The 15,000-nt window shown below is 47.7% G+C and overlaps 2 protein-coding genes across 2 annotated transcripts in view; one reads left to right on the forward strand and one right to left on the reverse strand.

The window, feature by feature from the left end:
• Positions 1-7,420, forward strand: part of mmrn2a (multimerin 2a) — a 26,092-nt gene extending 18,672 nt beyond the window's left edge. Inside the window, exons 7-9 of the mRNA XM_042709496.1 lie at positions 3,442-3,917; positions 4,210-5,716; positions 6,189-7,420. Of these exons, the coding sequence (XP_042565430.1) occupies positions 3,442-3,917; positions 4,210-5,716; positions 6,189-6,589 (2,384 nt within the window). The 3' untranslated portion in view covers positions 6,590-7,420. The remainder of the gene's footprint in view (positions 1-3,441; positions 3,918-4,209; positions 5,717-6,188) is intronic.
• Positions 7,421-9,228: 1,808 nt separating this feature from the next.
• bmpr1aa (bone morphogenetic protein receptor, type IAa) overlaps positions 9,229-15,000 on the reverse strand; it is a 41,772-nt gene continuing 36,000 nt past the window's right edge. The window contains exons 8-13 of the mRNA XM_031578932.1: positions 14,722-14,860; positions 13,993-14,185; positions 12,998-13,295; positions 12,457-12,632; positions 11,107-11,237; positions 9,229-10,618 (exon numbers count right to left, since the gene is read on the reverse strand). Of these exons, the coding sequence (XP_031434792.1) occupies positions 10,493-10,618; positions 11,107-11,237; positions 12,457-12,632; positions 12,998-13,295; positions 13,993-14,185; positions 14,722-14,860 (1,063 nt within the window). The 3' untranslated portion in view covers positions 9,229-10,492. The remainder of the gene's footprint in view (positions 10,619-11,106; positions 11,238-12,456; positions 12,633-12,997; positions 13,296-13,992; positions 14,186-14,721; positions 14,861-15,000) is intronic.

The raw sequence follows: 15,000 nt of genomic DNA on the forward strand, positions 1-15,000 counted from the left end.
CAAACGGAGCAATGCCAGACCGAACTTCCCGACCTCCAATGTTGTGGGTGGGGCTAAGTTCGGCTGGCACTCAGGCTAGAACACCAGTACATCTCTACAAAAATGCCTGAAAGCACGCAGTTTATCTGTCTGTTCTCCTGGATCAGTGAAAGCACACAGTTTATCTGTCTGTTCTCTCATAGTTGAACCTCTGACCCTCAGGCTCTATCAGTGGACGTGCAGGACTCCCAACAGATCTTCCGGGGGATTTACCAACGATTTCGTGCTGCACCCCTATCTTAAGTGACATAGTGCCCTGCCAACCAGACTGTTTGCTCCCACTAACTCACGTCGAAGCTATACAAAAAAGTATTTGAAAACATTCACTGTTTTAGACATTTTTATCTTTTCCCACAACTCATTCAAACACATCATTAAAAATAGTTCACATGGAAAGGAAAAATATACACAAACATCGTAAATGTTGGTGTTTCAGCTTCCGTCCACCCAACTCACGCGTCCAGAGATGTTATCAGCTGCAGTCTAGTCAGCAGTCTGTTGGTCTCATCCACATCCTTAAACAGAGAGAGAGAGAGAGGGAGAGAGAGGGGAGGGAGGGAGAGAGGGAGGAAGGGAGAGAGACAGGGAGTTGCAGGATTGGGAAGGCAGTAAATGTCCATGACATGCCTAGGACTGATGTGGGGGGGGGGATTGGAATCTACGACAGGGAGCATTTCCATGCTCCTGCACGAGTTCCTCCTCATCTCGCTGTCCTGTGCTCTTCGGGGCCAATCCCGTACCCCTACACCCCCGCCCACCCTCCATTGCCTTAGCGTTTCCTCCACAGGAAATCCTCTCTTTCTTCTGGCCTGCAGAACAACCACAACACATTGTCTGCGTGGGAGCGTGATGTAAGGATGCTGTGGGAATGACACTGGGGTTCAGATATAGAGCCAGCCCTCGCCTCGTACATCCGCATGTTGTAGGTGACGCACACTTCCTGAGTGGAGTGGCCCATTACACCAGCGGCCCAGCTATATCCACCCAATACGTCACCCTCTCTCGGACATGAAAGCATACAACAATAGTCAAATGTCACTGTGACCACAGCTAATTGAGAGATCATATTTAAACCAGAGAACTCAGCAAAGTATCAAACTGACCACACACATGCTTTAGAAGGGGGGTGTAGAGTTTTTGTAGAGTTGGGTGATTTTTGATGGCTGTTAAGGATCCGCGTTCTTGTTGACCATGTATCCCTCTGTAAAGGTTAAAGTGGCATTATGTAGGAATTGTACTTCAGGGTTAGGGTTAGGATTAGCAGTTTTACCTTAAAATAACAGCTTAAAAAAAATTGGGGCGCTACAATGACGTTTAATATGGAGAATCCTCTCCGTGCCATTGCCATACCAGGGTCCATAGGCATATTACTGCGTTATGTAAGTTTGCCTGAAGCCGCCCGGTTACTACTGTCTGCCGAACTAGTAAGTAGCTTATTTGCCGTCTTGCTTTGTCTTGTGTTGCACTTGCTTGATGTTTGACTGTGTTAGGAAAGTTGTTGACTCACTAGTTTGTCATAGTGTCAAAGTAAGCAAATCTCAAGAGGTTTCGCTAGGCTTAGCTGCTAGCATCTCGTTAGCGATTAGCAATTCCTCCATTGTGCTGCTTTAAGGGACCGTGTTTTTCTTGCCCATGTATCCCTCTGTTACGCTGACCACACACATGCTTTAGAAGGGAGGTGTAGAGTTTTTTGGGTGATTTCTTATAGCTGTTAAGGGGCCGCGTTCTTGTTGGCCATATATCCCTCTGCGTGTTCTTGTTGGCCATGTATCCCTCTGTTAAGGAACCGTGTTGACCATATATCCCTCTGTAAAGGAACCGCGTTCTTGTTGGCCATGTATCCCTCTGTTAAGGAACCACGTTCTTGTTGATCATGTATCCCTCTGTTAAGGAACCGTGTTCTTGTTGACCATGTATCCCTCTGTTAAGGGGCCGTGTTCTTGTTGGCCATGTATCCCTCTGTGGGAATGGCAGAGGGAGTCATGTAGGAGCCCCCCAGCTGTCCTGATGTAAAGAAAACAGCCGGGGAGCGATAAAGTGGCCCCTGGGTGTCCCCGGCCGCACGCACAAACACACACACACACACACACACACACACACACACACACACACACACACACTGCTGAGGGTAAGCAGACTCAGCGTGTGCGCGAGCCTGGATCCTGTCCAGATATCAGGACACCGGCGTGTGGAACATGGACAGGGGCTGTGCGTCACTCAGAGCACACGCGCACACACACACAATCAGCAACACACACACACACACACACACACACACACACACACACACACACACACACAATCAGCACCGCACACGCACACGCACACACACACACACACACACACACACACACACACACACACACACACAATCAGCACCACATATGCTCACACACAAACATGCACTCTTGGCTAAGCACATAAACACACACACACATACACACACACACACACACACAAAGCGAGCTTAATTATTTGTCAACATGTGAAAAACAGAAACACACACACAGATGTTAAACATCCTGTTTCTCTATCATATGGGATGTAGTCACAAACACATTCAGTCACTCAACCTCAATCATGTACCAAGACTATGTGCTTGCCACAGTAAAAAGCCACCTACAGACATAAATGCACACAAAGATTTCACCGCGAGCCAACCTACAACCACCCCCCTCCCCACACACACACACACACACACACACACACACACACACACACACACACACACACACACACACACACACACACACACACACACACACACACACACACACACACACACACACACACACACACACACATATATCTTGGGCTGATGGGAGATCATTTAAAAGCAACTGAGGTCATGACAGTGGCCTCTGGAGATTTCCCACTCCATTATAAATTGCAAATCTTTCCAACATGAAATCACCGTGTGACCTGGCAAACAAAACACACAATCAAAGGAGGAGAAACTATGCATGGGGGTGGATGACGGCTGAATGCTTCACATGATCTATTTTGAGCTAGGACAAAAAAAAGCCCTTGTGTTATTTAACAATGACACCCATTTCGGTGGACACAGAGCCACAACAAAAAAAAAAGAGATTAAATCTGAAATCTTGAATGTTCAGATTCACTGTAATTTTGTTCTTTTCTTGAGGTCACTCACTATACAATTCAGTACACTATACACAATCAAGATTAGTCTGCATTTAGAGCATTCTGTAATAACAATGAGGCAACGGCTTCTACTTGTACCTCAATGTACACTGTCTGCCATTACAGTTACATACACTCACATTCACTGAAGTTATCTTCAGCTACACCCTCTGAACCGTTTGGTCAACAGCGCTTCACAGAAACGCGGTATCTACCATACACCTCTGAATCCTCGTTTTTCTGTTGTGTGATCCTCAGGTCCCGTGGACAGGGAGCTGGACGCTGAGCCCTGGCCCTACCCTCCCTCTTCTGCGCTTCCGCTTCTACCTCAGATGGCTGCCCTCATCATGGCCCAGCTCCAGCCAGTCCTCGACGGCTTCAACCACACCCTGGAGCGCCTCTCTCTGGAGGTGGGAGGCCTGTCCCGCGACGTGGCGGAGCTCAAGCTGAGACGGGAAGAGAGGGGAAATCACGATCACCACACCCTGGGCCACGGAACTGAAGAAGCACAGGAGGGGCAGGAGGTGCAGGAGGGGCCGGAGGTGCAGGAGTATTCGTCGAGTCGGTATGAGTTCCTGGAGGGGAAGCTGGAGGAGAGCTTCCAGCAGATTGAGGAGCTGCAGAGGCGGCTGGAGGAGCGACTGCACTCCCAGCACGTCATGCTTCACTACAACCTGACCAGCTTCAAGACGGACATTGATGTCAAGATCAAGCGGCAGCAGAAGAATTTACAGGTTTGGACACACAAACAAAGCAATGCTTGATTGCAGCGATGCATACTTTTGTTCATATTTGAGAATGGTGAACTGATATTTAAGATGTAGATTTCAGATTTCCAAGTTTAGCAGGAAATCATTTGAACAATATCAGAGATGATTCGAGATCCTTGTGGAATGATTAACCCAAACTGTGATTCTTCCTTATTTACACATCAGCTGTGCGTCTCCTCTTTGATGACATCAGATCCGTGACAGACTGATCACTAACAATTAGTCATTTCCTTTTCCTCCCACGTCCATTCCACAGATGAATTTGCAGGCCCTGAACTCGTCTATCTCAGAGCTGAGGCAGGGACAGGAAAATCTAGAGGAGGAAATACAGAGAACCTGGGACACGCCCATTGAGAGACCAGTCATCCCAGCCCAGAGCCAGCCCATCAGCCTAGAACCAGAACCAGCACCAGCCCTCTGGGAGGCCATCGCCCGCCTGGATGAGAAGGTGGTCAATAACACGGTGAAGGTGGACACTTTGTCCGAGGGGCTTCAGGTGACGGACGGGAACGTGAGCAATCTGCAGAGTGTACTCCAAGAGCTGGACGAAAAAATCGGAAGCACGGGTCTCAAAAGCCAGATCCAGTTCATGGAGACTGTTCTGGAGGTGGACGCAGCCCGGGCGACGGTCCTGCAACGCGTGGAGGAGCTGGCCAACAACCTGACGCTCCAACGCGACAAGCAGCTGGACACGGATTCGGACGTGGACTATCTGTACAAGCAGCTCTATGTTAACGTCAGCCGGGGCGGTGATGACTGTAAATGTGAAGCCTCGATCTCCCGCCTGCAAGAGGCCATTGCCAAAGTCAACGTGGTAGCCAGCGAAAACAAGATGGCCGTGGAGAGCGCGGCGCATTCAAAGCCAGAGGGCTGGGATGACTGGATGCCATCTGTGGAGGACCTCAAGCAAGGGCTGAGTCATGTGCAAAACTCTCTGGGCTTTGAGCAGGAGAGGACCAGGGCCCTGAACTCAAACATGTCCCTGCTGCAGGCCTCCCTCCTGGGCAGCCAGCAACACATCCGGGCCCTCCAGAACAAGGAGGACGGGAAGGAGAGCGAGGTCCAGCACCTCCAGGGCTCCTTCAACTCTCTGCTGAAGGACGCCCTCCGGCACGGCGAGGTCCTCGAGGTGGTACTGGGGATGGAGGTGCTGGAGTTTTTGGCGTTGCCGGAGGAACAGCAGATGCAACACTCCATTCCGGCGGCCAAGAAGATGATCCAGGATCTGAGGGACCAGCTCAAGGCGGCTCCGGAGACTGAGGCAGCAGACGAGCCCTCAGTGCTGACCGAATGGGCATCACGAGGACTCATGAAGACGAGTGCAGACAAAGACACGAAAGATCTCCTGTATGATGAGCCAGACGAGGGCCAGGATTACTCAGAGAGCGACTTCTGGAGCCTGGATAAGGCAGTGGAGGAACTTGCCATTCGGGTGAGGAGGGCTGAGGCGCGCCCCTGCCCTGTTTCTTGCTGCAACTGCTCCAAGGATGCTGCCTCCAGTGGTGTGGAGGTGAAACTGCAGGCAGAGGTCAACTCCCTGCGCAAAGGACTCGAAGATCACCTGCAGCTGTTCAAGAGCATCTTCGGCAACACCGAGGGTCTGACCGGCTCCGAGGCCACACTGGATCTGGACAAACTGTCTGCGATGATGAAGAGGAAGGAGGCCAAGCAGCAGAGGAAGCAGCAGAAGAGAAGCGGCCATCGGGGAGAGAAAGGCAGCCTTCGCAGCAGGAGGGACGCATCGCTTGAGACCACATTGAGAGGTACATAGAAACTAAATAACACACATTTTCTCCTTTTAAGAAACCTTTTCAGTCCATCTTCCATAAACTGAAATTTTTTTAATTTACCAGGTAAACCTGGTCAGTTTTGTTTATACGGTGCATCAGACAAAGGCAGAGACAAAAGTGACTTTAATGGCAGTATATATATATATATATAAAAAAAGAGTGCTCAAAGTTTAAGAAGGTCCATGTAAGTTTGTTTTAATGAAAACCAATGAGCTCACCAACTCTGCTCTTTATGGCTCTAGAGCTCCCTCTAGTGATGGTAACAATATGCTTTTATCTCTGAATATTCTATTTATAAAGTTAGGCTTTCCCAGCCCAGTGACCTTTTAGATTTAGATGTTACTCTATATATTTATTTATTACCATCTCACCATAAAAATACATTTGAAAACATATACATATAACTAACCAAAAACATTTATTGCCCTTTTTTTTTTTGTCTCAGCCGTCCAGTCAGACAATCCTCTGGCGTTCATCTCAAGTACCAAGAGTGGCAGTAGTAAGGACGGTCCGCTGATCTTTGACGACATCCTTTTGGACCGGGGTGAGATGTACTCTACCACAACCGGTGTGTTCCGTGCACCGGTCAAAGGACTCTATCTCTTTGTCGTGACGCTGGACTTCGGACCAGGAGCTTCTTTGGCGCGACTGATGAGAGGCGAAGGGGTCGTGTCAGCGAGCCTCCATCAGAGCCAGCGGAAGCCCGCGGGACCTGCCACGCGCGTGTGTTTGCTGCAGCTCGAGCAGGGCGAGGAGTTGTACCTGGAACTGTCGCAGGGAAGCCTGGAGGGCAGCAGCGCACAGGACAACACTTTCGCGGGGTTATTGCTTTATCAGACCACCTGAGGCCGCTCTTCACACTTAGAGAAGAGAACCGACCGAGTCTGAGGGGATACGTTTTACAAAGACAGACAGCTGCTAGTTCACGTTTCCATTATTCTGCTGAGCCTGTTCTTATCACGCTATCTCTGTCGCCTTATATTTATGGTTGGCCAATACCAGTGAGCACATTTATTGCCCGTGTCGCGGGGAGCAAAGCAAGACAGATGGCTTATGAGCTGGCCTCTTTGACTCTTGATGAGAATCCGTTTGAGAGGCGGCAAACTGCCGAGGAGAGACATTGGCTACAGCGGTGCACCTCACATATCACTTTTTGAACTGAGCTACACTTCGGAGGTATTTGTGTATAGCCCACCCTACTTAGCTCTTGTTAACTTAATATTTTATATTGATATTAAATCATATTTAGGCACCAGGTAAGCGCGCTCAGGTAACATTCTGGGCACGGAAATTATTGCTAATATCATTACAAAGTAAGCCAATTTATTTTTCCACATTTGTAGATATCGTGCTTACTTCTGGTTACTGTGTAATGATTACATGCCAATAGGACATTTCACGTACAGATGTAATTATGTCATACCTGTGTGTGTACCCACTTTGGATGAACCCACTCGCAGTTTTACCACCTCGCCTGCAATTGCCTACTGGACACAAATGGTGTATAACCAAAATACCTTTCGCCAATGTGTAATTCCTTTTTCTTGCCACTAGGCGGAAGCACACAATACAGATACAAGTTAAACCGGTATTACACTTGAAATGACCAAAGCCAGCACCACAAGGTTGTGTACTAAAATAATGTTATTTACTTATAAAGTGATACATTGGACAGTCTTTGTACAGAGTATGCATTCTTTAGTAAACTCATAAGGCACCTTTACAACCAGATGCTGTACAAAAAAGGCAATTACATATTACGGGGTTAATATAGATAACTTTCTTGAATATTACACCAAAACATGACTAATTGTGGGTTTCTGGAGAAGCATACTTAAATATCTACCATATGTACATTATGCTCGATTCCATAACTGCAAATTTTACAAATACAAGTTCTTGGACGTGCGAATTTGACACACACACACACACACTCGACAGCTCTCCATCACACACATTCACGCGCACGCACACACACACGCCTCTCTCCACATATCTACACTCTTCATGTTTATGAACCAATGAACAATAGTGCACATTGAATGCACTGCTTTTCTCAGGAGCCTAAAGGCTGCCATTAAAGACACAGAGGAAGTTGAGTAGCACCAAACCCTACATATACTATGATATGAGATGCACTCTTTGAGTATGCACTTGCCAGGCACCAGCAAAAGGGACACATATAAAGGATCAGGTGGATACACAACAGAATGGAACAGTGTTTGAGGGACAGTCCGCTGTGCGTAGGGTGCCTGTTTTCGAATTTCTGAATTAATGAATGTAAAACATTTTCAGGTAATATTAAGACCTCAATGTCTTTCAAATAGCACTCTGTGAAGAGTATAATACAGTCGAGTTCAGCTTGATTTGATTTTTTAGTTTTTTTGCGTCCTATGCTTATGTACATGGAAAAACACAGGATTACCCAGATTACCTTTCTCTTCAAGGAGACAGAATGACTGTACTGTACCAGTATTGAGATCAAGACTGATAACGCCTTACTTTTTTTAACAAACGCATTATAGCATTAACGCATTATAGCATTTCATTTTTTAAGAAAACTATTTGTTTATTATGGGAGGAGACCCAGTTAGAGAACTCAGAGGAAGGGGACGAGGGCACAGCTGACCTTTAAAGCAGCGTGTCTGTGAACATGACTTGAGGTCGTATACGAGTTAATATTGCACAAGCATGAGTTTGCAGAGGTTCCCATAGTTCCTGTCTACTGGCAGTCCTGGCCAAGTCTCTCTATATGCCAGACAGAGTTACAGTTTTATATTTATTTATATATATATATAAATAAATAAAATCCCATAGAATAAGGATGTTTGCAAAGCGAGCACTGAAAGCATTCTATTGCACTGTGACATTAAGGACCATCTTAATATCCAACTCCATCTTTACGCCCTTGCGGAGAGTGAACACGTGTATGGAACTGAAGAGGCACAGCATGACTTCACTGGTGTTAAGCATTCTGGAGAACTGGATCATAGGTTTATAGGACTTCTCCTATGTTCCTGATCAAGTCAAGTCAACTGAAACCGGCCTTCTCTGGTCATATTTTAGATCTATGTGGGGAAAAATTAAAATTAAATTTAAATTAAACTTTGCCCGCGGAGACGGATCGAAATGCTGGACTCTCCACCCAATCTGACTATCTGTTAGGTCTCGATACTCGGAGGAAAGGCAAATAAAGCAAAGAGCGAGTTCTCTTTGGACCTGCAGACACCTGGGCAAGGCAACAGTAGGTAAGGAAGACACGTCTAGCTGGAAGCATGCTACATTGTTAAAGCTTGTAGAAGTTTAAAGGTCGACTGGACGTGAGAACATTGGCATCGTATATATTGTTCGTTTGCTCATTAAATTATGCACAGATATACATCACACTGAAACAGGACAATGGGGAGGTGAGTTGCACAACCATGCTAATCCATGAGCCCTCCCCCCTCTGCACACGGCCCCACACGGAGCTAAAGCGATCCCCACTCTGCACACGGCCCCACACGGAGAGAAACAGGAAGTGCTCTCTGCCACGCCCGAGCGTGCCTCCTCTTCCTGGCACTGTGCCACTGGCACACCTCACGGTCACCTCCCCTGGCGCTGCCACGTCGCTGGACACTAGGAAGGACAGGGTCCTCCAGAGGGCATGGCAAACACTACTGGCATAGTACGACTCCTGAGCACCTGTGCCCAGGGGAAGTGATGTCACCGGTGGGGTACTCCTGAGCACCTGTTCCCAGGGGAAGTGATGTCACCGCTGGGGTTGCTCTCGGGAGAGTAAACAGGAGAGTAAGGCATCTCGTACCGCTGGACGCTCTGATGCAGTGGGCTGCTGGGGAGCTGCACCATCATGCAGGTGTCTTAAGGCCAGCGGGGGACTGTGAGGGGTACAGCTCCAGTGTGTCCAGCCTCAGGTGTGGTGTTCATGGACCTGGTTAAACAGAGCTGCCGGCGGGGCCCAGACACACACCAGACACACACCATACACACACCAGACACACACCAGACACACACCAGACACACACCAGACATACAGTAGCACCAGACTAATACCACGGCCTCTTATCTGGGCCAGGTCTCAAATGACCTTTCCGTTATTAGAGCAACAAAACATGCAGACTTGCTGGCCCGGAGTGACCTTCAAACCACAATGCTGACGAGGTCTGGTGTTAGTTATAGTACCGTGATGTAGTGTGATGGCAGGAGGCAGAAATGGCACAAACACAAATGGACTAAGCTGGAAGCAAATTAAAGAAAAAACAAACAAAAAAACACAGAGATAACAGAAGATTGGCAGCAGAGGAATTTCTCTAAGGCAGTGAGTTAGTCCGTGTCCATGCGAGTCTCATCCTGTGATGGCGGTGTGTGGTTGGTTGCCCTTCCTCCCTTTGCGCAGAATACAGCTTTCACAGAAAGCACTGAGGAAGACGACGGTCCTCTCCCACTCAGAGCCAGAGAGGTTCGTGAGGATGAAGATGAACACAGCATGGACACACACACAGGCTGGCGTAGTTTCCACTGTCCTCCCACCACAAAGTCATCACACCACAAATCAGCAGTGCACACACTCAAGTCTCGTGTGTGTGTGTGTGTGTGTGTGTGTGTGTGTGTGTCTCATCTCATCCTGTCTGCATGAGGAGTTCATTCAGTGTCTCAGAGTGCAGTTCAAAGCCCTCTTCCTGACCAGAGCGTGGGAGCCATAAAGTGAGTGGGAGGAAGGGAGGGAGGAGAGAAGAGAAGAGGGGGCGCTCAGATCTTGATGTCTTGAGATTCCACCATCTTGGCGAGGGTCTTCTTGACCCGGAGGATGGTGAGCCGTGAGGCGGGGTTGTTGGCCCAGCACTCGCACATCAGCTTCAGCATGGCCCGCAGGCACTGTAGACAGAACACACACACACACACACACACAGATGAGACTTTATCTTGACTTCCTTCCTCTCTTTATACAACCTAGCACATTTTACCTGCATGAGTACTGTAAATCTACATAATGAGCGGTGTACTCATCTCCAACAAACAGCACCAGTGTACTTTGATGTACGGCTCCGAGGGCTACATTTAATCTGAGGGTTCATTTGATCTAATGATGGAGAAATCTGCTTAAAAAAAGATGCCCAGCTTAACTTGAGTCCATTTTCTCCTTCAGGAGGCACTTTGATCAAACACATACGCACTGCCAAGGACGTTGACCCAGTCACAGTGACAGTGAGTGTGAGCGTGGAGGCCAGTCAAAGCTGCCACGCGCGCGTGTGTGTGTGTGTGTGTGTGTGTGTGTGTGTGTGTGTGTGTGTGTGTGTGTGTGTGTGTGTGTGTGTGTGTGTGTGTGTGTGTGTGTAAGCCAAGTCGCCGGCGGGCCCACTCACCTCGTCACTGTTCCAGCGGTTGGACACGGTGGGCCTGAGGCCTTTGACACACACCACCTCGAGCATGTCCTCGTACGAGGGGTCTGACGGCACCATCTCCTGGTACGGCAGCTGGTACTCCTCAACTATTCCTGAGGGAGAGGCAACGGGGAAAACACAGAAACCATCAGAATATCTCCATAGTACAAAATTAAGAGGGGATTAAATTTTTTTATTTCCATCCATTATCTAGAATCTAAGTAGAATACCACCAGAACACCAAACTAAGAAGGAGTTTATTTCATTATTTCTATCTAATGTCAAGAATCTATATATTAATTTCAATATGACCATTTATTGTACAAAAGCGTCTGCTAAATGACTAAATGTAAATGTAAATGTATTAGAAGTGTAAAAATATTCTTCGACATGATGGCTTTGATTCAGCACACTCGTGTACCGTTCGATAAATAGAGATAGAGCCTACACTAGTCAACTTATGATAACCAATAATGCATTGTCTAAGATTTCTAGAACAGAAATGCAGGGATACAAACTTCTCTGTTTCACCGCTGTGATTTTAAAATAGCTCAAAGTGATTCCTGTAACCTTGTGAAGAAATGTATTGGGGATTCTGGTGTGTGTGTGTGTGTGTGTGTGTGTGTGTGTGTGTGTGTGCTTATTCAAAACAATATCCGGTTTCGAAATGGTATGCATGTAATGCTTTTTCTGGCCACTGGTGGAAATGATGGCGCTGTCGTAGACAAATGCTTGGCAAACGCCGGTAAGTGACACATACCTCTGCACTGTACCTATGTCTTCTTCATGATCTGTACATTATGTTTCCAAAAGTAAATCATGTTCTGATAGACCACATGGAAATAATGTATTTAATATCCACTATTAACATCTTTAAAAGATATTTATATTTTGGTAAACAACATGAAATTCTATAAGTGGCTGGTAAATAACTGGAGTGGCTGATAAAAGTTGAACATGTACAGCGGCTGTGGCTGACAGACCAAACAGGTTGTTTGCACCCTTGGTCACATTCAAAATAGATGATGCTTTATGTGGACTATAAAGTATAAAATTCGAATAAAAAAAACTAAATTTAATAGCAGACACTCATTTTGTTGTATCAAAACTGTATTGAATTGAAAGACCACTGTATCAAACCGCATCGAATCGTGAAATTTGTACATCGTCACACCCCTAGTATTTATTCGTTAAATCCTTTAATGATTACATCATTTCATGGGTATCCATGAACCCAAAGTAAACCAACTGTGACGCAGAAGACATTCAGTAGACTATGCTATGCTACAGTTAGTGGCGCAGGCTCCGCTAGTAACCTTAGCCCAGACGTACCTCCAGTGACGCAGCGGCGGGCCATCTCCCACACCACCAGGCCGTAGCTGTAGATGTCGGCCATGATGTAGGCCTGGAACTGGTTCTTGTTCATGGTCTCGTCCAGGACCTCGGGAGCCATGTAGCGCCGCGTCCCCACACGCGTGTTCAACGGGACGTCCACCTCATTGGTGTCGCTGCGGCAGAGAAAGGCAACACGCCAGCATGGGTCAGAGGTCGCAGATCACACAGAGTCCACGCATGTCACCTAACCATGTCTTTGGCTCACAACAGGGACTCGAATCGGGTCCAGATTTCACGATGTTAACTTCCTACATTACTAGGCATTATAAACTCCATTAACTATTAGTTACCACATACCACAAATAGACTCCACATCTATACAAATAGACTCCTTCACTTGAGCATTTCAGTGTAAATAAGCAGTCTGTTGTACGGCTTACAACTGACCACACATTACCAATCATAAAACTCCATTGCTTAATGCCAGAGCCTAACTCCTACACAGCAACATTACGCAGGTGAGGAGGTTCATCTTCACCTGTTGAACTTGACGGCCAGGCCGAGGTCGGCGATACAGCAGGTGCCATTCTTCTTGATCAGGATGTTCTTGCTCTTGAGGTCGCGGTGGGCGATGGCCGGCTTGCCCTGCGTGCCGTAGATCTCCGTGTGGAGGTGGCAGAGGCCGCAGGCGGCCGAGTAGGCCAGCCGCAGGAGCGAGGCCGTGTCCAGCGTGGTGAACTTCAGCCAGTCGCCCAGCGAGCCGTTCTCGTGATAATCTGTGATCAGGTAGAGCTGCGTCGAGGTGCCCGTGCCGTTGATGTCTGCCGCAATGAATCCTGGGAGAGAGAGAAGCGAGAGTGATGAAACAAGAACATCATCCAGCAGCTTCCACTGAGGATCAGCTCTGGTCATCCCTGTCAGTGCAATTGTCTGTCTCAGACCGTCATACATGTACATGTGAGTGTGTATGACACCTGCTAGGGGTTCAAATGGACAAAAAAATCACTGTTGGGTATGTACCTCAGTTTTGGGGTCGCAGTTCAGCAAGTTTTCGGTACAGCAAGGAAATCAAAAATATGCTGAAAATTCATTTATTTTGAACAGTGGCTCATTGACAATAATTCTTACTGTAAAAGCTGAAGCACTCAAATACTGGTATATTCTAAATAAATAAATAAATAAAAACATAAATGCTCCATGTTAAGACTGACCTGTTGATAATTACTGAACTGCAGTTTGCGCTCGTTTATACAGGGTAGACACAACAGACTGACTAAAATGCCAAAACTTTCCGAATAAAGCGCCCGCTCTAGAATTTCTGTTCCGCATGTGCAATAGTAACGTTCGACATAAATAGAATACTCTGACAGTAATTGTTTGGGTCACAGGGCGTAGAGAACAGAGGAAGTCGCATACCGAACCGCATGCGCCCTGAACCGAATGGTTCGGTACGAATAAACTTCACACACTGTTACACCCCCTAGCACTTCTACAGGTCACACATCAATACTGCTGGTAGGCTATTCACCGTACCCAGGATGTTCTCGTGTCGCATGAGAACCGTCTGGTAGATCTCGGTCTCTCGGAACCAGCTGGCCTCCTCTCGGGTGAAGAAGACCTTGACGGCCACCTTCTCCCCACGCCAGCGGCCCAGCCACACCTCCCCGTAGCGGCCCTTGCCAATCAGACGCACCGTCTGGATCTGCTTGGCTATGGTGCGCTGGACCTGTGATTAGAAGACAGACACGTCTTAGAAAGTCACGGAGGACCACAGATTCATAAATAAACAATAAGCAAATCTGATCAAAACATTTTCCATCCAGAGATCCATACGTTTGATATATTTTAAAACCGTGCGGCATCCAGATATTTTTAGAGACTAGACTCAATCATTTGAAGAACGGGATACGTGATACGTGTAAAAAAAAAGCCATCCCGCACTGCTCAAAGAAACAAACAAAACAAACCAAAAACCCCTGCAATGTGCATCGTAGCTCTAAGTATATAAATAAACAGTCTATTCCAGTCTAGTCTGGGTTGGCCCAAGCCTTCAATAGAGCAGTCATCCACCGCCGCGCCGCGCAGCCCTGACTGACAGAGCTGGCAACCAGGCCCGGGGCCTGAGTCAGAGGAGCTATTTCTACAGAGAGCAGTTACGCAAGCCAGAGCCCAGCTCACACCCCAGGGTCACAGGTCCAGGACCTGCTCATCGGTGCCAGGGAGTGAGAGTGCGTGCGCACGTGCGCAGTTACGGATGCTCACCAGCAGAGGGAGCCCGGAGCCGCTGCCGGAGGTCGTGGACTGGTTGATGAGATCCTTGAGGGATTCGCCGACGGGGATGAAGGCCTCATCCTGCTCCAGGTCCCGGTGGTACCTCTGCCGTTCAGTCTGCCACTTGTACCTGACACACACACACACACACACAGTTGGTGAAAATGAAAGGTGAGTGAGTGAGTGAGTGAGTGAGTGAGTGAGTGAGTGAGTGAGTGAGTGTGTGAGTGTGTGTGAGTGTGTGAGTGTGTGAGTGTGTGTGATTGAGGA

Source organism: Clupea harengus, chromosome 13, assembly GCF_900700415.2.
Source record: "Clupea harengus chromosome 13, Ch_v2.0.2, whole genome shotgun sequence".
Classification (NCBI taxonomy): Eukaryota; Metazoa; Chordata; class Actinopteri; order Clupeiformes; family Clupeidae; genus Clupea; species Clupea harengus.